Genomic DNA, 25,216 nt, shown 5'->3' with positions numbered 1-25,216 from the left:
CAGAAGCCCCAAATCCTCAGTTCAACCTTTCTCTTCCAAGGTAATAATAGTTCATAATATAAATCGCAGTTTAACCACGCATTCTGAAATTAGTACTGCAACTATACAAACAAGCCAAAGTCGAATTTAATCTTCCAGAGAGTAGCTCAAACGACAGTCTCGTTGGCAGTTTTTTTTTTATAATTATTACTAATTCATATAACTTGCTGTTTACTAGACAATGGGAGTCGGTACTGAGTCTTCTCTTTTTTTGGTACTGGGGATTGAAACCAGAGGCGCTTAACCACTGAGGCACATCTCCAGCCTTTTTTTATTTTGAGACTGGGTCTCACTAAGTTCCTTTAGGGCCTCGCTTAGTTGCTGACGTTGGCTTCGAACTTTTGATCCTCCTGCCTCAGCCTCCCGAGTCGCTGGGATTACAGGCATGTGCCACCGCGCCTGGCACGATACAGATCTAGAAAGTTGACTGACTGAACGGAACATTTCTTCCCCTTTCGTGTCTAACCTCCTAGACGCAGACTTCTCACATTACACGAATGAAGAAAAGAACGCATTTTATTAGTTGTAATAATATGATAGGACACGGAAGGGGAGAGAGCAGGAGGTGCTATTGTGTGACGGCCTCAGGAAAGCAGCAGGGTTTACGTGCGACTGCCTAACATGGCTCCCCCCGGATCCGGAGAATGGGTAGTGTAGTGCATTCTCCGCTGATTGACTTGAAAACTAGCAGGAATCGACCAATTACAAGAAGGCTACTAGTTGTCCCGCCTGCGTTTTTCTTGGCCTGACCAAGGAAAAGCCCAGAGTTGGGTGGTGCCTGGCGCTTTCACTAGTCATCGTACAGGTAGTGTGAGTCTGGGTCTTCAGCTTTGACTTCTTTGAGATTGGGAATGGCTGGATTGGATGGCACGAGGACCCAACAGTGACCACAGACACCCCCACCTCCACCTCACCCACACCAACTTCCCACTCGGGATTTGGGCACTTCAAACTGCGCCTTCCTTCTGCACCACGTGACTTTAATAGAGGTCGAGTCTCAAAACAGCGGGCGTGGTTAAGTCTCAGCCACCTGTTTCCTAAACCGCTACTTCCTAAGACCAAGGCTGCTGTTCTTCACCGTAATGTTGGCGCATTCCCCGCGTTATGAGGGGTGCCTACTCTGGAACCCATCTCTGAATTCTGGGCTCCCCCCCTTTTTTTAACCAAACTTGTTTCTCTGTTGGGAGCGTGAGAGTGTAAAATTCCCCACTCCGCCACCTCCTTCAGACTGCTCTTTTGTTTTGACTGAGCAATTGCCTCTGTGAAACAGATCCTTTTTTTTGGCGGGTGGAGTGTACCGGGGATTGAACTCAGGGGCACTCGACCCCAGAGCCACATCCCCAGGCCTATTTTATATTTCATTTAGAAACAGGTTCTCACCGAGTTGCTTAGCGCCTCGATTTTGCTGAGGCTGACTTTGAACTTGCAGTCCTCCTGCCTCAGTTTCTAAAAGTTTTTAAAATTGCTTTCACCTAATTATGTCCTTATTATAGTTAAAATTGCTTATCAGAGTTACGAGAGCTAAGTTTTAAGAAACAAACATACTTTAGAGTACAGGGTATTTGCATGATATTAAAGTATTATCCACAGATTAATAACTGCAAAGGGGAAAATGTGTAAAGGAGAGATCTTTTGGCCACCACTTTGCCAAGTGATCAAATTTAGCATCATTAGAAGTGGAATGATTTTTTTTTAATGTCATGGAGCTAGGGTTATTATGGTGTGAAAAACCAAAGAATTACTAGAACTACCTCTACCTTGAAAACGTACATCAGAAGCAGTCATTCCTGGAGGGATAATGGAGGTTAGTGCCACAGTCAAGGACTTAAAGATGTGGGGTTGGTGATTATACTAAATTCCCTCTGAACCTGCCTTTTTGACCTGTATAGAAGATAGATGGTTTTTATAGAATGACAGATTATTTTAAGCTTAATCAAGTGGTGACTTCAATTGTAGCTGCCAGACCAGATGAGGTTTCACTGCTTCATCAAATTAGCATACCTTCTGGTAACTGGTATACAGGTACTGATCTGGCAAATGCATTTTTCTCCATATCTGTCCATAAAGTCTGTCAGAGGCAAGTTGCTTTCAGTTGGCTAAGGGCAGCAATATACTGTTATTATTCTGCTTCAGGGTTACATATCGATTTATTTCACAGGGTTTTTTTGTTTTTGTTTTTGGTACCAGGAATTGAGCGCAGGGACACTTAACCTCTGAGCCACATCCTCAGCCCTTTTTTGTTTCATTTAGAGACAGCCTCATTGAGTTGCTTAGGGCCTAAGTTGCTGAGTCTGGCTTTGAACTCACAATCCTCCTGCCTCAACCTCCCTAGCTGCCGGGATTACTGGCGTGTGCCACCATGCCCAGCTCACAGGATATTGATTGCCTTTCTCTTCCACAAAATGACACCGGTCCATTATATTGATGACACTATGCTGATCGGCCCTTGTCGGAACTAGCAACTACCGTAGACATGTAAGACATTTGTATGCCAATGGGTGGGAGACATTTCTGGAAGCCCAAGAGTCTTTTATCTAAGTGAAATTTCTGAGTTCAGTACTGTAGGGTATGTTGAAAGTTGTTACATCTGGTGCCTCATACAAAAGAGGGACATCTAATGAAACTCTTTGGATTTTGGAGGAAACATATTTCTTATTTGGGTTTGCTATTTCCACCCGTTTACTAAGTGACTTAAAACACGGCTAGATTCAAGTGGACTCTGGAGCAGGCAGCTTTCCAACAGATCCAGGCTGCTGTGCAAGCTGTTCTGATGCTCAGACATATGAACCAGTAGAATCAATGATGCCTGAAGTGGCAGTGGCAGATAGAGATGTTGTTTGGAGACTGGCAGGCCCCTATTGAACTGCAGCATAGACCTTTAGGAATTTGGAGCAAAACCCTGCCATCTCTTGTAGACCATGCTCCTTTTGAGAAAAAGCTCTTGGCCTGCTATAGGGTCCTAGCAGAGATGCAATGCTTAACACCATGGGCAACCATTACCTGACCTGAGTTGCCCCTAATGAACAGGGTATTATCTGACCCGCCAAACCATAAAGTTGGACGTGCAGAGCAGTACTCTATCATCAAATAAAAGTGGTATATACATGAATGGGTCTGAGCAGGCCCTGAAGGCATAAGTTATCAAAGAAATGACCCAAATACCCATGGTTTACACTCCTGCTTACCAGTCTGCACTTAAGGCCTCATAGGTCACCAACACTAAATTGATAGGGGAAGAGAAGGCTCAAACCTGATTTAGATGGTTGTGGTATGCAGGCACCACCCAAAAACAGAAAGTTGCAGAACCACATGACCTCTCTGGGATATCCCTGAAGGACAGTAGCGAAGGGAAATCATTCAGGACAAAATGTCAGTACACTTAGTTGTGCACTGTTTGAAAGGAGAAATTATGTGCAGTGAATTGATATATAGGTTCCTAGGTGGTAGGAAAAGGTTTGGTAGATAGGGATTTGGAAGGATCATGATTTGGATAATTGGTAATAATTTGGGGAAGAGGTAAGTGGACCTATCTGGGCAAAATATATGAAGGTACTTACATTTCATGTGAATGCTCACTAGAGATTCTTACCTCAGAAGAGGATTCTAATGAGTGGAGAATAACAGACCCACTCCAGGAAGCCCAGAGTACTCATAAAGTGGTCATGGTGGCAGGGAAAAGGTGGATGGGGTTATTTAGCAACATGGATTTACATTCCCAAGGATGTCCTAAATGTGATCACTATTGAGCCATCCAACCGGCTGGCAGCAGAGACCAACAGAGTTCCTGAAATGGCACCACACTCCAGCTACCAGGTGGTGTGTTGATTACATTGGACTACTTCCCTCAAGCAGAGAGTACTGTTTTGTCCTAACTGGGATAGACACTAGATTGGACATCTTCCCTCCATGCAGTATTTCTGCCAGAACTACCACCTATGTTAACAATGATTATGCACTGCTATAGCACTGTTTCTGATCAAGGAACTCACTTCAGGAAAATGTATGGCCTGACAACTTTAAAACAATTACTAGCCAAAATGTGTGGGAGAACAATGGCAAGTGGCTAAAGCAAGGGGAGGAGTACTTGGATCTTATACTATTCATGGATCAGACAGTGGAAATCAAGATTTTAAAAATTGGCATATTGATTAAAAATTCCTTTTGATCCTACATATATGCATGTTTTGTGTGTATGGTGCTGGGGATTGAACACAAGGCCCTGTGCATACTAGGTTAGCACTCTACAACTAAGCTATACCCCAGTTCAGCATATATTTTTATTTCTAGAAGGAATCCTCCAATGAATAATAGTCATTCTTAGGGAAAAGTCATAGATGGCAAAGGGATATTTTCATGTTTTTATACTAATGGGCATTTATCAGTGGTAATGTACTAGACCATTTTTTTCTTCTAAATATTTTAAAAAATTTACACCAATGAATGGGTAAGCGTGTAAGTAGGATATGGAATGAGGAATGTACCCAGGATTAAGCCCTAAGAAAGTCAATGTAAAAGCAAACATTTCTTATATATGTTTTTTAAAAGTATCAGAATTAATACAACATTCGGAGGGAATTAATCTGTTGTTTGAAACCAAGTATTTAATTTTTTCATTGAAGTGTTTCAATACAATTTCAGGCAAATGCAAACTAGAAGACAAAGCCCAGGAATTCAGAGGAACAATCTTCTAGACAACAAGGAACACCAAGGCCATCTTCTTCCACTTTAATCACAGTATTGGTGGCCAAAATGGTGGCAGCCAGCCAATGTTATCCAGCTTATCGAGTATTTACCTGAAAAGAAATAATTTAGGTTTAAAAACCTATAATGATAATATCTTAGGGTTGGAAGACATTTTAAATCAATCATCCAAATTCCCCCTCATCATTCTTTTCTGGTACTGGGGATTGAACCCAGGGACATTTTAACACTGAACCATACGTATCTCCAGTTCATTTTGTTTTTTATTTTGAGAAAGGGTCTTGCTAAGTTGCCCAGGCTGGCCTTGAACCTGCCATCCTCCAGCCTCAGCCTCCTGAGTTGCTGGGATCATATGAGTATGAATGTACCTCGCTTCCTCTCATTTGTATAGGTGAGGGAAAAAAAAAAAAACAAAACTATAAACTGTTTTATTCTTTAAAATTTTTTTCAATTGTGGATGGACCTTTATTTATTTATTTATTTTATTTATTTATTTATATGGGGTGCTGAGGATCAAACCCCGAGCCTCACACATGCTAGGCAAGCACTCTACCACTGAGCCACAACCCCACCCCATCAACAGTTATCACCTTGACAATAAACATTTATCAGTAAAACTAAACTTGCAGGGCAATTTACAACCTATATATACTTACCACATCATCAATTTTCAGAATGCTCCGGACAGTTTCAGTTGCTAGGGTCAGAGCACTGACTGAAACCAACAGGGGTTGTACAACCATTTCTTCCAAAATGTTGGAAATACCACCCTGCAAATCACCACAAGTTGCTTTGAAAGTGCTTTTAATTAAACACATTGGCGACCAACCTGTCATCACAATGCTAAGACCTTTTTAAATCTAGTTTTTTCTTGGTTCTAGGTAAGGTTACGGTAAGAAATTCTAAGCTCTTTTCCACATCTTTTTCAGTCCTGGGGATTTAACCCAGGGGCACTTTACCACTGAGCTACACCCCCAGTCCTTTTATTCTGAAAGGGGGGTTTCACTAACTTGCTTAAGGTCTCATGTTGCTGAGGCTGGCCTGGAATTTATAATCCCCCTACCTCAGACCCCAAAGTCACTGGGATTACAGACCTGTGCTACTGCACCCAGCCAACTCTAGAACTTCTAAATATCATTTCTTTAAAAACATCCCAGCAGAACTAGGTTGATTACTATAGTAGTTAAAAAATTGAGACCTTCAATGCTTAAATCAATGGTGAGTTTTAATTCTGAATGAGAGGCCAAGTTTGGTTTACTATTCCTTTACATCTCCTATTTCCTATCTTAAAGTCTCTATTATACCACTCTAATCCTTTATCTCAGGAAAACTAGTGATGGCCTTATCAGGCATCCCTACCTCCAGTTTTCACTCCTTTAAAAAAAAAATTTGTTTTGCATTGGTTTACCCTCTTATTTTCAAAATTTTGGTGGATCTCACCACTGGAAGAAAAATGCCTGCCTCAATACTCTAGGGCCTTCTCATTCTAGCTTTTATCTTTCCAACTTTAATATCTATTATACCACCAACATAGAACTCTTCTCTAGATAAGTGCAATTACTCTCTTGGTCTCTCCCCTGTATATTACTTCCCTCTGACATTTCCTCATCTTCTCCTAACCAAAGTTGCATCTTCATAGAAGTTTTCCCTAACCAGGGAAACTCTTTTGCAGTTTTGTACCATTCAAAAACTAACATCTTTAATTACTAGTTCTACCCCCCCATCATATGTTGTCTCAATTAAGCATTAATAAAAAATGGAGAGTATTATTACTGTTTTATGTGTTTACTATACAAGCTGATGCTCAACCACAGGAGAAATGGTTAATATTTACATGGTATTAGTAATACATTTAGTCCTCACAACATATCTGATGTAACTATTAATTATCTCTATTTTACCAACTGAGGAAATTGAAGAACAGACTAAATACCTTACAAAAAGTAACATCAATAAGTGGCAGAGTTAATGAACAAATAATATTTCCCAACTAAGGCATCATTTTCATTCTCAAAGGCACATGTTAACCTGTGACACTTCTCATTTTTCAATTAAAATTTCATGCTACTTTTAACTACAAAGCCTTCCATTATAATCATAAGTTTTTAATATTTTAATATTAATCAACGTTTTCTGCAATAATTAAAAGATTATGTTATTACCTTTCGGACATTAATGCCTGTAGTTTTTTCTCCTTGGGCATGCCGATTTCTTAGTTCTGTTACTGTAGAAATGGGATTCAGGCCAGCATTTTCAGCTAGCGTAGATGGAATGACCTCCATAGCATCTGCGAAAGCACGAACGCAATAGGATTCCATGCCACTCAGTGTTCGTGAATATTCAGTCAATCGTAGTGCCAACTCTATTTCTGGAGCACCACCTCCTGCAATAAGAGCTCTGAAAATCCAAAATATTTTTAGCTTATTTTAATCCAACAGAAAGCTATTTTTAATAATTTGCTATTTATACTTAAAAATAGCCAAAATATAGAATTTGGGGGGGAGGGAAGAGAAGATTACTGGGGATTGAACCCAGGGGCACTTTACCAGAGTCACACCACAGCCCTCTTTTTTTAAATTTTGAGACTAGAGTTTCACAAAATTGCCAAGGGCCTTCCCAAGTTGCTGAGACTAGCCTTGAACTGGTAATCCTCCTGCCTCAGCCTCCTGTGTCTTGATCTGTGAGCTGAGTCACTGGGATTATAGGTGTGTTCCACCATGCCCAGCAAAATATATATGTTTTAATGTTCAAAATATTACTTAGTCAATGTTAGCGTTTACATTACCTTTTCTTCACTAAGCAGCGAATAACACACAGGGCATCATGAATGGAGCGCTCCGCTTCTTCAATCACCAATTTGTTAGAACCACGAACAACAATTGTAACAGTTTTTCCAGGGCTTGCACAGCCTGTAATCTTTAGTAAACAACTTTCAAATTAGGTATCTGAGGCAAAGGTTAAAACTAAAATAAAACCTGAAACCAACCCAGGTGAATGCAAGCTTAATTATAATAGCTATAAATACTAATTACCTTAAGCAGTTTGCCAGAACCATTTAAATTGATCTCTTCAGCTAACTCAGCAGAACCCAGCATGTCAGCAGTGAATTGGTCAATATGAGCAACTGGTTTGGTTCCAATTGTCTGAAAAAAAATTAAATCCACAAATTATCACATTTATTTGATCAATGAACACTGTATATATACATATGTTAATATTTTACCTTACAAATGAATTCAATGTCTTCTCTTTCAATATCCTTAATCACCATAATCTTCATCTTATTCAGAAAATGTAATGCAAGATCACTAAGAGCATCTCTAAAATACAAAAATCAGTATTTAGTTAATGCTAATGAAAAAATATTTTGCTGTTCAACAGCTTTTAGGAAGTTTAAAATTTTTTTTTACTGTTGTTCAAATGGCCAATTATTTGTAAAGAAAAATTCTTTAAACATTAAGTTTATAAGCTATAATTCTAAAAGCAATTTCCAATTCTATTAGAAATTACTACAACTGTGAAACTTTTTAAAAGTGGATCTTCTCCTAACACCATAAAACACTGAAACACATGAAAGAGAATTAAGTCATCATTTTTCTTCATCAACAGATGCATTTTTATGATTAAAAGTTTACTGATACTTGATGGATTTAGAAATGTGATTCAGACTCCACAAATTTACACTTTCCCCTAAATTATCTAGAAGGATCCTTTTAACAACCCTATGACACTGAAACGATAGATATTACTATTTGTTTCAATTATCTCTGTTGTTACAAACTGTTTTAGGAGCAATTTGTTCAATGTCACTAGCTCTTATGTAATGTGGGAATAGAACTCAGTCTTGCTCATCAAAGACTCTAAATAGCCCAGGCTGGCCTAAATCTTTTTTTTAGGTTGTAGATGGACATACCTTTATTTTTTTGATTTTTTATATGATGCTGAGGACCAAACACAGTGCCTCTCACTTGGTCGGCAAGCAAGCGCTCTACCACTGAGCTACAACCCCAGTACTGCCCTTGAACTTTTAATCCTCCTGCCTCAGCCTTCTGAGTAGCTGGGATTATAGGTGAGCCCCACTGCACGCAGCTTAAACAGTTTTTTAAAAACAAGGCATTCCATTTTTACTTGCTATTAAAGACCCTGGTGGTGCACACCTGAATCTCAGCAACTTGGGAGTCTTAGGCAGGAGCATCCCAAGTTTGAAGCTGGCCTCAGCAATTTGCCTGGCCTGCACGAAACCCTGGGAATCAGCTAGTAGTTATCCAAAACCAATTATAATTAGGGGATGAACAAAACACAGTCCCACCTTAGGATAGACTTCTGTATCAGAAGGACATTACATCCTGTTTTTTTAATTTGCTTCACTAAGTTTAAAATATAGGCTCTCTCTTCTCGCAGCACTCGGTCCATCTGGGCATAGTCGGAAACTACTATTTGATTATCCATCTGTTTAGAAAAAGAACTTATTAATAATATATACAATTAAGGAATTTCAAATGAGAAGACTTTCAAGTGAAATTATTATATATAAAGTCAATGAAAATCATACAAAACAAATTATATAGACATACATAGAAAAGTCTGGAAATATACACATACACACAAACTTGGGTCTTTTACTCTCAATTATATCCACTGCTGTCTTATATAAAAAATTTTAAGCTTGGAATCCGCCTATAATCCCAGCAACTTGGGAGGCTTGGTAAAAGATCATAAGTTCGAGGCCAGGCTCAATAATACAGTGAGGCCCTAATCAACTTAGTGAGACCCTGTCTCAAAATAAAAAATAAAATGGGATAGGTTATGTAGGCTCAGTGACAGAGCACCCCTGGGTTTAATCCCTAGTACCAAAAAACAAAAACAAAATCCCAAAATTTTTGATAATCAAAGAACGTAGGAATGGCAATCTTTTTCACATAATCTCCCCCCACAATACATATGAACAAATAATTTTAGTTGCATCCTTTTTACTCTATGACTTTTCAAAAAGTGCAGGGCACAGAGGTGCACATCTGTAATCCCAGCCACTTGGGAGGCGGAGGCAGGAAGATCACAAGTTGAAAGCCATCCTTGTTACCACATTAAACTACATTAATTTTTATATGGGCAAAATACAGAACAGGAAACCGGTACACTAGCTCAAGGAATCATGAAAGCAAATCTGAGATGCTACCCACCTCTTCTAGAGAATGGCATTCACACTAATAGATATTGGAATATCTTAAGTAAAAGTAAATTTCTTCATAATATGCATAGTAAACTGATTTAAGGTTGAATTTATACAAGAAACATCTGAAAGCTACTGCACAGGTGAAGTTAATGTTTTCAAAAAGCTAGAAAAAAATCTAAAACTTCCATGAACACTTGTAACTTACCTATTTTTATTTGATATATATTTCCAATCACAATTTATCTTCTAATGTGAAGTATATATGTATTACAGAAGTTCAATGAATATTCAATTAACTTGTCACTGGTGATAACAACACTATTTTTGTCTCAATTTACTGACCCATATGAAATCTATAGGTTTTTGTTTGTTTTGTTGGTGTTAGGGATCAAGCCAGAGTCTTGCACAGGATATACAAGCACTCTACCACTTAGCTACCTAGGTCAAGATTTTTTTTAAAAAATCACTAGTATCAGCATTTTTTTTCTTTTCTTTTAAAATATTTTTTGTAGTTGTAGATGGACACAATACCTTTATTTGTTTATTTTTATGTGGTGCTGAGGATTGATCCTGGTGCCTTACACATGCTAGGCAAATGCTCTGCCACTAAGCCCCAGCCCCAGCCCCTTTCTTTTCTAAAGGTAACAAGGAATGATTGAGACCACTGAGCTATGTCCTCATCCCTTTCTAAAATTTTCTTTGGTACCAGGGATTGAAACCCAGGGGGCACTTAACCACTTAGCCACATCCCAGTCCTTTTCTATGTTTTATTTAGATACAGTCTTGCTGAGTTGCTGAGGCTAGCTTTGAACTCACAATCCCCTCCTGCCTCAGCCACCCGAGTCACCGGAATTACAGGCATGTGCCACTGTGCCTAGACTTTTCTAATTTTTGAGTGAGAGCTCACTAAGTTGCCCAGGCTGGCCTCAAATTTGCAATTCTCCTGCTTCAGCATCCTGAGCAGCTGGGATTACAAGCATGTACCACTATACCTGGCAGTCTTTTCTATCTTTATTTTAATGACTAAATATATGAATTAGTATAAAGTCAAACAATAAATAGGAAACCAGTTTCTTTTGGAATCTACTTACATCTGTTTTGGGAGCAGATAAGCAAAATTGAATAAGCCCAATCTTAGCTTTTTCGACTCTGTTTATGCCAGAATTTGCCACTTTTTGGGTAAGAACTAGTCCTTCCACCAATTCACAGTCATCAATTGTTCCACTTAAAAAAAAAAAAAAAAGTTTAGAAGTGGTAAGAAATATGAAAGTTCAACAGATTTTGAGCAGATTAAAAATCATCAGTCCAAAGAAACATGCTTCAGCCTCCATTAGTATCCCATTCCCAGAACTCTGATCCCCTACTGTCTCTACCATCATATAAGGAATATAAGGGAATATAAGTAACAATCTGAAATTCCCAAATTAACATGTTCTTAAGAAAACAAAAACCGGAAAGCAAGCAAGCTTTTGACTTTCATCTAGGTACTTTTCATTTAACCAGATTAATTGTTGGCAATATAAAAGTTATAAATAGAGATGCTTACCCGAGTTTCTTAACTATTTTAATATCTCTTAGATCTACACTAGTAGCTGTGGCTGGATCAATCACTTTCATCACTGCATTTACACTCATTGGAGAAAGCAGACTTGAATACTGAGAGACAACCTATAATTATTAAAAATAAAAACCAGTTATTATGGTAAAAAAAAAAAATAAAGTCCTACTTTTTCAATGACAAAGATATTAAAAAAATCCTAATCACCTTTCTTGGGTGGGATGGGGAAAAGGATCCACATGATTGGACACTGCATATAAAACTGCCTTTTCCAGTCAGGCAGTCACCAGGCACAGAATAAAAACACCTGTTTTTCTTTTTTATTAATATAGTATTTGGGACCATCCAGATTACCAAAAAAGTTTTACAGGACATCCAAAAAAGCATCCTACTAATTTTATGTAGAGGTTTCCTACCTAAAACAAATGTGATCAAGTTATATACATGTGCCCTTAATTCTGAGGGGCTGGCAAACACAGATAATGTTTAACATTCACTGGTCACTTATTATATACAGGCAGTGACTGCAGTACTTTACATATTAACAACCTCATACACTCACTCTCTTCTTTTTTCCAGGGCTCTGCCACTGAGCTAACAGATGCACTAAAACAAGGCCAAGTCATATGCCCAAAATCACAAAACTTAGTTAAATCATGAAGCCAGCAATGAACAAAAACAGTGTGGACTCTATAACTAGCGCTTATAACCATTATGCTATATTATTAGTTCTGGGCGCCATTCAACATCACTTAGTGCCACTAACACTATCTAGCTCTCCATTAACATTTAAAGAAAATGAATATGTGGATTTAATATTGAAATTTTTATATTTCATTTTATATTTCCCCCAAAATGTAAAAGCTTGTCACTGCTTTAAATCTGTAACTAAAAAAAAAAAAGAAAAAAATAGCACAGGTATTGCAGTTTAAAAAAGTGTAGCAAATTAGAAGTATTTAGCTTTAAAAAATGGTGTTAAAATGCATTAAATGAAAAACTGGAAATGGACATGGTACATATTACTTTTTGTTAGTCTTATCAATCATTTCATCTCATAATTTAAACCAATTCAGTTTTACAACTTAGTTACCTAGTCTCTCAAGACTTAATTTGACAACTACTCCTTAGTGCTTGTCTCACCTTTGAGTTCAATGAAGTGGTTGCACTATTCAACAAAGTTTCTCTGTCACTCAGCTCCACAGGTCGAGACATGTCAGTCAAGACTTCAATACCCTTTTCCAAAGCTTTCTGGAATGACTCGGAAATGATGGTTGGATGAATCCCTGCCATTTATGAAAGTCTAGTTATTTATTGTAACAGAAAATCTATATTATGATTTCAAATTATTCTACTCATTAAAATATCACTCACAAATGCTTTTTCCTTTCTTTCTTTCTTTTTTGTGGTGCTGGGGATTGAACCCAGGGCCTCACACATTAGGCAAGTGCTACAGCACTGAGCTATGTATATTTTCCCAGTCCATGAATATTCTTAATACAAACTAATTTACACTTCGGTTAGAAACATCAAGGTTTATATAACTTTAACTGCTAACCTTGGTTAATAATTTACTTCCACTTAATCTGAAACATCAATTACAAATTCATGTGGATACTTAAGATCAAAATCAAGTTCTATAACTTTTCAAAACATCACACATCCACATAAGAGTCAGTAACTAGAGAATCACTACTATGATTAAACATTATTTAACAAAGATCCCTAGTATTTCCTTCCAAATCATGTCTTATCTTAGAGTCTTAAGATTAATAATACTGCCACTTCATTTCTAAAAATCATGGAAAAAGAAAAAGAAGAAAAAAAAAAAAAAAGATCTGGCAAAAACCAGAAACAAAACAGCAAAATCTAAAAGTTCCTAATAAAAAGAGCAGCTATTCAAACTAAATCTTAAGTACTATATTTCTTAAAAATAACTTGGTTTTCTGAAAAATTTTTTTTTAAATTTTCAGTAATAAATTATCTCCTACCTACCTTTCTGAAGAAGCTTGGTACAGGAATCTAAGAGAGAGCCAGCAATGATGACCACTGATGTGGTGCCATCTCCTGCTTCTATATCTTGAGCTTTAGACAGCTCCACCAGCTAGTGAACAGAACATGCCAAGTGGCTCAGTAAAAAATGAGAACCCAATAACATCAAATTATCACATCAGTCACAAACAGAATTTGAAGATTCAATATAATTTTGCCTTCTGATTTGTCGTGTGACTTGGATTTCATTTAAAAATGAAAGCTGTACAATTGTGGAAAAAGACCACCTCCTCTTTTTTTTTTTTGGGGGGGGGGGGGGGTAACCGGGGATTAAACTCAGGGGCACTTGACCACTGAGCCACATCTCCAGCCATATTTTGCATTTTATTTAGAGACAGAGTCTCACTGAATTGCTTAGTGCCTCACCTTTGCTGATTCTGGCTTTGAACTCACAATTTCTGGTCTCAGCCTCCCAAGCTGATGGGATTACAGGTATGCAGCACTGTACCCGACTGAGACATTCCTTACAAAATTTTATACAAAGTCATATTATGATTTCTGGTTCAGACTATGAATTGTAAAGAGAAGTTCTCAAAAAATTCTCTCAAAAGTTGCAGTCAAAAAGCATCAATGGCTGTACATGGTGATGCTGTCTGTAATCACAGCAGCTTGGGAGACTGAGGCAAGAGGATCACAAGTTCATATCCAGCTTCAGCAACTTAGCAAGACCTTGTCTCAAAATAAAAGGGCTGGGGATGTGGCTCAGTGGGTATGTGCTTCTGGTTCAATCTCCAATATCAAAACAAAAACAAACAAACAAAAACCCAAAGTATTGATGATGCCAGATGCGGTGGCATACATAATTCCAGCAACTTGGGAGGGTGAGGCCCTAAGCAGCTTAATGAGACTGTTTCAAGATAAAAGGGAATGGGGATGTAGATCAGTGGTGAAGTATTCCAGCACCAAAAAGCATCAATGTTGTATTGTAGGGACCTACAGTCTTGGAAGCTATGAAATGAGGCATTCCCAATAAGGATGGAGTATCAGTTTAAAGTCCTTTACCAAGTTTACCAGAACTCACCCCATCTGAGTACAATCTGATTCATTTTAAAAGTCACCTTTATAAAACAAAAGGGCCTTTTTATTTCTAGATGAGTAGCTTACTATGTTGCCTAAGCTGCTTTTGAACTCCTGAACTCAAGGGATTTTCCTGCTTCAGCATGAATGCCTGGGACTATAGGCAGACACACCTGTGTCTAGCAGAACATTTTAATACATACGGCCTTTTAAAAAAATCCCCCTGATATGATAACTTCTCCCTTGACATGAGAATCATCATTTTGACCCTTTTTTAAATTGGTATTTTAGATAAACATCAGTGTAAATTAAAAAAAAAAAAAAAAAAAAAAATTTTAGGGCTGGGGATATAACTCAGTTGGTAGAGTGCTTGCCTCACAAGCACAAAGCCCTGAGTTCAATCCCCAGCACCACACACAAAATAAATAAATAAATAAATAAACAAAAATAATAAAATAAAAATTTTTTAGTTGCAGGTAGACACAACACCTTTATTTTATTTATTTATTTTTATGTGGTGTCGAGGATCAAACCCAGAGCCTCACATGTACCAAGCAAGTTCTCTACAACTGAGCCACATCCCAGCCCTTTTGGTATAAATTTTGACAATTTCTTTTATATACAATTAAAAGTATTTTGTTCTCTGTTTGGTTGGAATGTTGTGGGGTCCTGGGTTCAATCTCTAGCACTACAAATACAAAAGCGTTTTCTTATCTTTCAGCAAACACTTATTAAACTAATAACCCACATTAAAAAAAGTACAATTTATGTTTTTATCTCCCCCTTCTCAAATGTATGGCACATTCCTATGGACAAGGTGACTCATGTTTTACTATCACACTGAAGAGACACAAAATATTTTTAAAATATACCTAGTTAACAGAAAAAAAAATTTACCATATTTAAATGGTATCATGTGGTTAAATAAACAAATTTAACTCTTTACCAAATAAATTAAACTTTATCAAATAGCAAACAATACACTAAAATAAACAAACTTTACCTATAATTATACTTACCATTCTGGCTGCTGGATGCAACACTTGCATCTGTTTCAAAATGGTGGCTCCATCATTTGTAATGGTCACATCACCTTTTCCATCTTGAATCTGGAAAATGTTATTTTAAGTTATATTTCAATGTAATACCATTAAAGTTCTACTAAATTTAATGCTCAGAGAAGTTAATTTATGTCTACACAGTTTAATTTCAAATTCTTTCCTTACATTGATAAAATAATCTAAGAATAGTCTAACTTTATGAAAGAAATAACTGGCTTTGTTCAGAGTACTTTAAAAGTGAAGGAATATGCACACACGAAAGAGGAAAAAAAAAAGATATTACAAAGAATCACTATGGGGACTGGAGTTGCAGCTCAGTGGTAGAGGGCCTGACTAGGATGCGTGAGGCACTGGATTCAACCCTCAGCACCACATAAAAATAAATAAAAGCATTGTGTCCATCTAAAACTAAAAGTTAGGGAAAAAACAAACAAACAAAAAACCCCATTATCATTTCTGGTTTCATACTAATAATTAGAAACACCCTTTCCACCAGATGTCCAAGAAGACAGAACCATGTAATGTGGTTAATATAAGTAGCTTATTTCATAGTATCCTTAAAAAGGACAAAAGCAATCATAGGAGACATAAGGATTCAGAAGCCAGAGGAAATAATAATCTTATTTCATCCAGAGTACATGATATGTTGCTTTCTCTTTCTTTTTTGGGTATCAGCATTGAACTTGAGCGTATATCATTCAAGTTACTGAAATGTATTTATTTTATGCTGCAAGTTAACCAAAACACAACTAAAATCCCGTAGACCCTTACCAGGGCAGTTTCATCCACAGGAACTCAAGCCCTGACACCTGGACATACTTTTCATTTAACTACAAAATTACTTTTTAACTACTTTTGTGTAATGCACTCTCATTGTTTAAAAAGCATCCAACAAAATATGAATTAAGTCCTGTTCACTTCAAAATAATCTCTCCTTCCTTTGAACTCTCAGGGTACTTTAACATTTTTAAAGAAATTTTTAAACAGCACATCTTAACCCTTCATATTAAGTAGTACAAATAGTGGTGTTTAGTAAGTATTCAATGATTTTCCTTTTTACCATTTTATCCATTCCTTTTGGTCCAAGACTTGTTCTGATAGCATCAGCAACCGCTATAAAAGGGGGAAAAAAAACATTAAAAAATCAGTGTTTCTCCTTTCAAATGATCATTTTTGTCCTTGTTAGGGTGTGGTATACAATAATATACTATGTACACTAAAGAAAATTCATGTCTAATAATAACATAGGAAAACAGTACTCTTTATTATTAAGTTTATAATGCTTCACATTTTTGTTATAGGCATTCTGCATCATATTTGTGCTCTGCCTCTGGCAGAATACTTTATAAGGATTTCTTTAAACATCAAAAGGGTACAATCTAGTTACAAGCTGACTGAGGATTGCATTATTTCCTCTATTCCTTTAAAAAGGAACAAGCCAATAAAAGACTAGACTTCCTAACTTACTATGTAATTCCTTTGTTTACTTTTCTTTCCTCCCAAGAACATCTTTGAGATCAAAAACTTGAGTTTTGTTCAGTAATATGAACAAGTTACATACATGGCTCACAGGAGAAATTAACATTAACACTGTCAACAGAGCAAACCTTAGTGGTATAACCCCTGAAAATGCTGTAGAACACTACACCAACCAACAAAATTAAAATAAACTCTCAAATCATGGTCTTTAGTCATCATCAGCATGTCATGAAACATCTCTAGATAGGACTTATAATTCCAAAGTTATGCTCCTATTTATATATCCATGAGGACGTTTCTATTTTATTAATTCACTTATTTTTCTAAGAGTAATTAGAATTGAGAAACAGTACTCTCTCCTCTTTTCTTTGACTAGTTCAGGACAAATGATTAGTTCTTTCCACCTTTTCACATACCATTGCACCTCCCATACATAAAACAGATTGCCTCCTTAGTCATTCTTCTATTCTCCACAACTAGCAAATGCTATCACACATACAGTGTGAACAATGACACACAATCTTATTTTATTTGTTGGTACTGGGGATTGGATCCTGGGATGTTCTATCCTTGAACTATCCCTGAACTCCTCAACCCTTTTCATTTTTTATGGTGAGACAGGATCTTACTAAGTTGCTGAGGCTAGCCTTGAACTTGTGATCCTCATAACTTCAGTCTCCTGAGTTGCTGGGAATACAGGGATGTGCCATGACCTAGCAATAATCTTCAAAAATTTAGCAGAGGGGCTGGGGATATAGTTCAGTTGGCAGAATGCTTGCCTCACAACCACAAGGCCCTGGGTTCAATCCTCAGCACCGAAAAAAAAAAAAAAAAAAAAAAATTAGCAGAACATACTTTGTATAATTTTAAAACTATTACTTTACTCATTTTGTAAAACTTTGGTGAATACTACAACTTCAGGTGACTTTATTGGACCTGCATACCACAATTTTACAAGAGAAACTCTTAAGAATGCTTTGATCTTTATCAATGTGAACACCCTGGAAAAATGTTATCCATATTAACATTGTATTCTAGACTTCTTACATCTCTGAAAGTGTCTGAAGTTTAACAAAAATGATGTGGCATAAGTAGGTACAAAACTTAAATGATTCATACTGAACGGTACTAAAACTATTACTTTTGGGTGTGTGCTGTTTTCCTCAAAAAATAGTATTCTCATCTTTGTTGTCGTGGTGGCTCCTAGAATTAAAATAAAATGGTAGAAGTTTTTCTCAACTGAGATTTTGTCTGACTCAGACAAACTAGTTATGACCTTTTCCTCTCTGCCATCTCCCGACTTAAGATCTGTGGATTAGGTTCTTAGATAATCTAGGTGCTCTTTTCTTCCTACAGGCATACCTCCTTTGTTCTTTTTCAAGTCTTTGTGCACTGATGTTTGAAATGTTACTAGAGTACATTTCCCATTTTGTATCTTGTTTGTTGAAAATCAAGGATAGCTTATCATCACCTGACCATCCCAACGGCCTCAGTTTCTTTCAACAATTTGACCCTAATCGATGTAAACTTCAACTACGGTTCCATAGACAACACATGAAATCAACAATCTCCATTTCCAGGGGTATTATTTCTTGAACTTCTGAATGAATCTGATCATCTGCTTAATCTGACCTCTTCAACTTAGTCTCCAACAGGAACAATTATATTTTCTTCGACCATTCAGCATCTATCTTTTAACAACACACATTTCTAGTCACTTGGACTAATGACAGTCAGTAGTTTTAAGGTGTGATATATATCATTCATATATATATATTCACACACACACACACACCACATACCTACATGTGTATGTATGTTTATGTACATATATGTATCAAACACACATTCGCATTCAATCCGGACAGTAACTCTACAAATTAGTCATTACTTCATTCCACTGAAGAATGATCTGTAGCCTGCTGGAGATAAGAATGAACACTTTCCAGGATACCAGGTCTTTAAAGACTGGCTCCAACCTACTTTTCCAATTTCACTGCTTCTTTAAGTATCTTTTTCTCCAAACCAAATTATTTACTATACTCAATACACACCTGGGCAGGATCTCTAAGCCTTTGTTCTCACATTTCCTTCCACGCTTTGCTATTCAATTCGATTTTTACTAGACCTAGTAACTCAAAAAAATGCAAACACTTCCACCTCAATTTTACGGGTAAGGAAATCTTGGTTCAGAGATGGAAAGGTCACAAAGTCACATAAACAGAGAAAGAAACAGGTTTTTTTGATTTCCCACTATTTGCCGTATTATTCTTTAAGAACTAAGAAAGGGCAGAGATAACACAAGCACAATGTAGCGTTCCATAATCACTCCCCAAAAGGTGGGTCAGTTCCCCCACACCACATAATATAATGGGTCCCACCCCAGTTTAAACGCGAAGGTTACCCAAATAGTCCCAATAATTGTGCCGAGGAAAGTTTACTTAGATTTAAAAAAAATTAATGAGACAGCTGAATAATACTGTGAAAGCAACAGTCAGTGGGTTCATTAAGCAGATAAGGAGACGCTGCAGGCAGTCTTCGGCAGTCTAGACTGAAATGCTTTCGGCTCCACCGTGATTAAACAAAGCCCTGGCGGAAAACAACGGATGACTAAAATCCAAAAAGGGACAGGCCCAAAGGCCTCCTCAGGCGGGGTGGGAAATTTCTGACACCACACACACACACACACAAAGGCCCCCACACAGAAAGAATCCCTTCATAGTACTTCTACTGGGAAAGGACCACCTTGAAGAAACAGAAGTGGGCCAGTGGGCCATACCCATCCAAGACCAGGGTGAGAGAGCAAAACTCGACCCATACCGCCGGGAGGATCAGGTTTGGGGCTGGAAAAGAAGGGGGTAATACCTTTGGCAGCGGAAATATTGCTGAAGCGGATCTGGGCCGGCTTGTCGCGGTCCTGATAGGCGCCTTTCCCACGGCCGCCAGAAGCCCCAGCGGGCGCCCCGCTCCGGGGTGCCACGTTCTCTGGCATAGCAAACTTGGCTAAGTCTGCCTGGGTTCAGGAAGGGCGGATGGACGCGGATTCGGACCGGCCTGAGTAACGGTACGCGCCCACCGCCTTCACGAACCTTCGAGAAAAAAGCGCCGGCGCCGGGAGGGGAAGAAGGGGCCTGTCTGGTGGCCGTCGCTGGCTTGACGTAAGAGGCTGCCCGCCGCGCGCCGGTTGAGGCAGTGGCGCGCCGCATTCGGGCCTACGGACTGTCATCCCAGGGCGAAGGGAGCTGCAAGCGCGATGGGGCACATTCACGCGACGCCCCATGGCAAAGCGCCATTTTTATAGGCGAGTGTTGGGGACACCACATCTCCCACTCCACCCTCCGCGACTCTGAGGTCCCTTCCGCTAACAGTGTGGTCTTGTTGCAGCGGTCGTGGGCGCGCCGGTTTTGCTCTGGAATTGGTAGTTCAGGTTTCCTTTAGTCAGCCGTCTGCTTGAATCCTATTCTATTTTGTTCAGTTTGAAAGGAAGTCGGAGGAGAGCGATTTGCGATGGGTGAATGTTTTCTTTTAAGTGTTAGGGTTAGTTGTTTCGTACTGTTTTTTTTTTTTTTGGGTGCTGGGGACCGAACCCAGGGCCTTGAGCTTACAAGGCAAGCACTCTACCGACGGAGCTATCTCCCCAGCCCCCGTACTGGTTTTTATATATGCTTAAATATATCCTGGTTAAATACCAGAGAATGTTAAACTTTTGGATTTATGACTACCTGTCAAATAAGGACTGTCTGCCCCGTTAGTACAACCCACTCATCTTAACACTAGTTTCTCCTCCACGACTTAGCCACTGACTCTTAGGGATCCTAAACATTACAATAGCAATTATTTAGTTCACTAACCTGCTAAGCAAAATGCTAAAGTTTTACACATTTTATCTCATTTAATCCTCGACAATAATCCTGTGAAATAGATATTATTATCTTTACTTGGTGGGATAACTGAAGCCTAAGATAAACCAGTAAAAGTAGATGGAAGCACTATTCCAATACAGAGCAAGGACTGTCATGTCTAACCTGCTGATTTCCCATTACCACTGTATGTGAATAGGGAGATTTTTGTAGGAGGTTCATTAAGTATTAAGCCCCATAAAGTGACAGATGTCTGCCGTAGGTCGAAGGACGATTGTTCCAAGGACGTAATGCTGTGATCATGAGGTGTTTTTACATTCAAGCAGGCTATTAACTCTAAGAGATGAACTTCCTAGGTCTCTGTGATCCATAAACTTTTGGGATAAACTTATCTTCAAAGGAACAATTTACTCCCATGTAGCCCATAAATATTCTGATTTTTTGTTTAAACAACTTATGTAATATGATAGAAACAAGTATGTGATAATGGAGATAGCATAAATTTGAGGGTCTGAAAGTTTTGGGTTTGAGTGCCAGCTCTACTGTTTATTACCATTGTGATCTTGGTTAAACCACTTAAACGTTCTCTAAGTCTTACTTTCCTCATCTATAAAATAGGAAGGTTGAACTAGGTAATCTATAGAGGCTTATTAAACTCTAGTTCCATCAGTGTAAGGAGTAGACCTATCAGCCACAGAAGAAAGGAGAATTTGAAAACTGATCTTATTGGTTTCTTGGGACACCTCCATGGGTATGACAAATGCTTTACTTTCTTGAAATCTTTCAAGTTATACACATTTTTTTTCTTTTTCCATGTCAACTAACTGTTAAAGTGTTGACGTACATGATTCTCCATTAGAATAGGATTTCAACAAATATTAAAAGCTTGTGTAGTGTACTTTATATTAAAAAAAGCATTGTCACTATTAAAGGACAGAAATATTTTTTAAATATTCTCTTAAAAATGGGGATATAGCTCAGTGGTAGAGTGCTCACTCAGCATGTTTAAGGCCTTTGGTTCTATCCCCAGCACTGCAAAAAACAAACAATAACAACTAACTCTCCTAACAGATACGTGCAGATATAAGGTGAATGTAGAAATGTTGTCAATAAATAATAGCCTTATAGAAATTCTTTAATATATTGTATTTTACAAAACAACACTTGGCTAACCAAAATTAAGATTCTCTCTTGAATGGATAATCTTCCACATCCTAGACCTCTTTAGTAATTGGAATGAGTCAGGTACTAGTTAGATACAGAAAAAGAGAGAGGGATGTCTGTCTGTGATCTAAGGTTTTCACTCCCTTTCAAAGACAATTTTATTGTTACTTTGTACTTTATGTTTCTTCTCCACAGGAGTTTGTTACTGAGACCAGTTTAAGACTTGTTTTTCCTAAGCTATGCTGTTTGCTTAATTTTTTTTCACATTAAGGTTCACATGAAGCAGAATCCTATTTTCATTAAATACATTGACTATGCATGAAAGGTTTTTATTTCACATTTTTGTCACTTTGTAAACTCCTGATTATATCTATCTGAAAATGGGAAAAGGAAAAATCATGGAAGAAGCTGGGCTGTGTTGGTTGTGACTGGTTGACATATTTGACTCCATGGAAATTTTTGGGCCAGGCTATATATATGGGCAATGAGTAAACAAACTCCTTTTTACCCTGAGACTCCATGTTATGTAGGAAATGCTTCTCCCATGAGAACAACCGGCCTCTGTACCCATCAACAGTTGCTAAGCATAGATGTTTGGCAACACAAAATGGCAATTCTTATATAATGTAAAATTGTTCTCTTTTCTGTTCCCATTTTTCTTGGACAATGTACCCTGTCAGCAATGATTGTCTAGATGTTAGTACCCATTCTTTAACTTGTACCCAACTAAGGTCATTTTGACCCATTTCCCCTTCTGCTTATGATTTTAGATCTCATGATGTTAGTTTGTAGTTTTAAATCATAGCAATAGACACTTACGATTGATGTACTGAATGATGGTATAAAAACCCCTGCAACTATACACTCAGGGCTGTTCTCCCAATAGCTATTTTGGCCATTGTGTGAGACAGTCAGCCGGCTGGCTAATAAATACTCTCAAATTTGGACTTCTCAGTGGTGATCAGTCTGTTCTTGAGTTGTGCCCCACAACATTGGTGTGCACAAAGTAGTCCAGGCTTCTCAAGAGGCTGAGGCAGGAAGATTGCTTGAGCCCAAGAAGTTGAGACTAGCCTGACAAGGTAGTGAGACTCAGTCTCAAAAAAACCAAACAATGAACAAACAAAAAATGAAGGGTGCTAGAAAACTTAGAAGTTTTGTGATGGCTTTTCTATCTGAAAAGGGGAATGAACTAATCTTTAATTATCATAGTACTATCAAGAGCGTCTGGGACTGTAGCTCAGCGGCAGAGTGCTTGCCTAGCACATGTGAGGCACTGGATTCGATCCTTAACACCACATAAAAACAAATAAAATAAAGGCATGCTGTCCATTTACAACTACAAAAAAAAAAAAAAACTGCAAGGTTGCAAATTTATAAACAAAATACATGATTATTGTTTTGGGGGTCCAGCATGCAGTGGGGCACAACATGAAAAGTGATGTGAATATTATTCTAATTAAGATGGTTTCTGGACTGTGGTTGTTGCTCAGTGGTAGAGTGCTTGCCTAGCATGTGTGAGGCACTGGATTCAATCCTCAGCCTCACATAAAAATAAATAAAAAATAAAGATATAAAAAATAAAAAAAGAGATGGTTTCCTAGATCAAACTACCTAGATTTACAGGAAATGCAAGTATAGAAGAATATATTTTTTAAAATGATGGCATGAAGATGCAATCAGTAAAATCTAAGATGGGGTGTGGTGGCACACCCCTGTTATTACAGGGTTTCTGGAGCCTGAGACAGGGAGATCATAAGTTCAAGACCAGCCTCTGCAACTTGGTGGGGCCCTACGCAATTTAGCAAGACCCTGTCTCAAAAAAATAAAATAAAATATAATAAAAAGGGCTGGGGATGTCACTCAGTGGTTAAGTGCCCCTGGGTTCAATCCTTGGTACCAAAAAAAAAAAAAAAAAAAAGGAACACTATGGAATTATGAATAAGAGAGACTTAAGAGTCATTCACTATGAGAGTAATGGTAGCAAAATGGTGGACTGGGAACTGTGCCACTCCCATAGCAACAATAATTTTGCAGTCATCCATAGACAAAAATGTGAGATGTAGGAGGTTATGAAACTCTGGTAGAGCCCCAGATACAGAAAGGATATTTTGAGGGGGCAGAATCAAGGTCAAGTTGCAGACTCATTGACCCAGGTCCCAGCTCCAGGCCTGGAAATGACCCCATTTCCCTGTGGACTTGGCTATAACACAATTCAGCCCAGGTCCTACTACCAGGACCTTCTGCCAAGAGGCCTGGGAGGAGTCATGTCTGTATCTCAGATAACAGGCCTGCTATCATCAGTCCCATAGCAAACCCTGAAATAACTCCCAGTCTCTGCTCTAATCCTTCTCAGCTGTGGTCTGAGAGTAGTAGTAGCCATAAAGAGACCCAGAGGGTAACATGACCATCCATACCCCAAGAAGCAGGCCTGCCTAAAGAATTCAGTCTTTGAAACAGCCCTGTAACTTGGTTCCAAACCCTCTCACCCATGGTTAGGGTTTCATGCTGCTTGCTCAGGGTCTTACCCAGTGACCCAGAAGGAAGTTTACCAGGGAAGCCATACCAATCCGTGCACCTGGTCATAGCCCCATTGACTGCAAACCCTAGAGCAAACCATAACCCCAACACCAGCCCTACTGACCAAGGTCCCAGGGGCTGTTCAGTTTACCCAGGGACCAGACAGGATCCATGCCCACTAGAACCTCCATTAACAGGCCCACCAAAAGTGGACCCCACTGTGACTTAGCTCCAACCCCACTTGACTGCAATCCTAAAGACAATCCTATCAGTCTAGGGATCCACTAGTAGAAGGCCTTTTCCTGCTGAAACCAGTCTACAAAGACTGGAAGAGGTATTTGCTACCTTAAATACACAGACACCAATGTAAATATCCATGGATAACTATTAGACAGACATGACACCTGCAAAAAGAAAAACCTTTAAGATTTGAATGTTCTTGTGCCCACCTAAAGTCATGTGTTGGAAACTTAATCCTCCAATACAACAGTATTAGAAGGTGGGACCTTTTATAAAGTGTTTAGTTTATGAGGGTGAAGCTACTCACCAATACTGCTATAAAAAGGACTTATAGGAGTGGGTTCACTCTTTTTTGCTT

At 38.3% G+C, this 25,216-nt stretch overlaps 2 protein-coding genes across 2 annotated transcripts in view; one reads left to right on the top strand and one right to left on the bottom strand.

The window, feature by feature from the left end:
* Positions 1-4,620: 4,620 nt before the first annotated feature.
* Cct4 (chaperonin containing TCP1 subunit 4) lies at positions 4,621-20,200 on the bottom strand. The gene is made up of 14 exons (XM_047522923.1): positions 19,943-20,200; positions 16,659-16,711; positions 15,557-15,646; positions 13,464-13,572; positions 12,612-12,754; positions 11,460-11,581; positions 11,005-11,137; positions 9,050-9,189; positions 7,964-8,060; positions 7,773-7,883; positions 7,526-7,656; positions 6,903-7,137; positions 5,397-5,510; positions 4,621-4,832 (listed from the first exon to the last, which is right to left on the bottom strand). Exons 1-14 carry the CDS (start codon positions 20,067-20,069, stop codon positions 4,818-4,820), a joined length of 1,620 nt encoding a protein of 539 aa, XP_047378879.1. The 5' UTR covers positions 20,070-20,200; the 3' UTR covers positions 4,621-4,817.
* A 94-nt stretch (positions 20,201-20,294) lies between these two features.
* The window catches only part of Commd1 (copper metabolism domain containing 1), a 143,542-nt gene continuing 138,620 nt past the window's right edge, over positions 20,295-25,216 (top strand). The window contains exon 1 of the mRNA XM_047522927.1: positions 20,295-20,378. The gene's annotated coding sequence lies outside the window, so the exon portion shown is untranslated. The remainder of the gene's footprint in view (positions 20,379-25,216) is intronic.

Source organism: Sciurus carolinensis, chromosome 13 (assembly GCF_902686445.1).
Source record: "Sciurus carolinensis chromosome 13, mSciCar1.2, whole genome shotgun sequence".
NCBI classification, from domain to species: domain Eukaryota; kingdom Metazoa; phylum Chordata; class Mammalia; order Rodentia; family Sciuridae; genus Sciurus; species Sciurus carolinensis.
The sequence above is the reverse complement of the archived record's forward strand: the minus strand, read 5'-3'. Positions and strand labels throughout refer to the sequence as shown.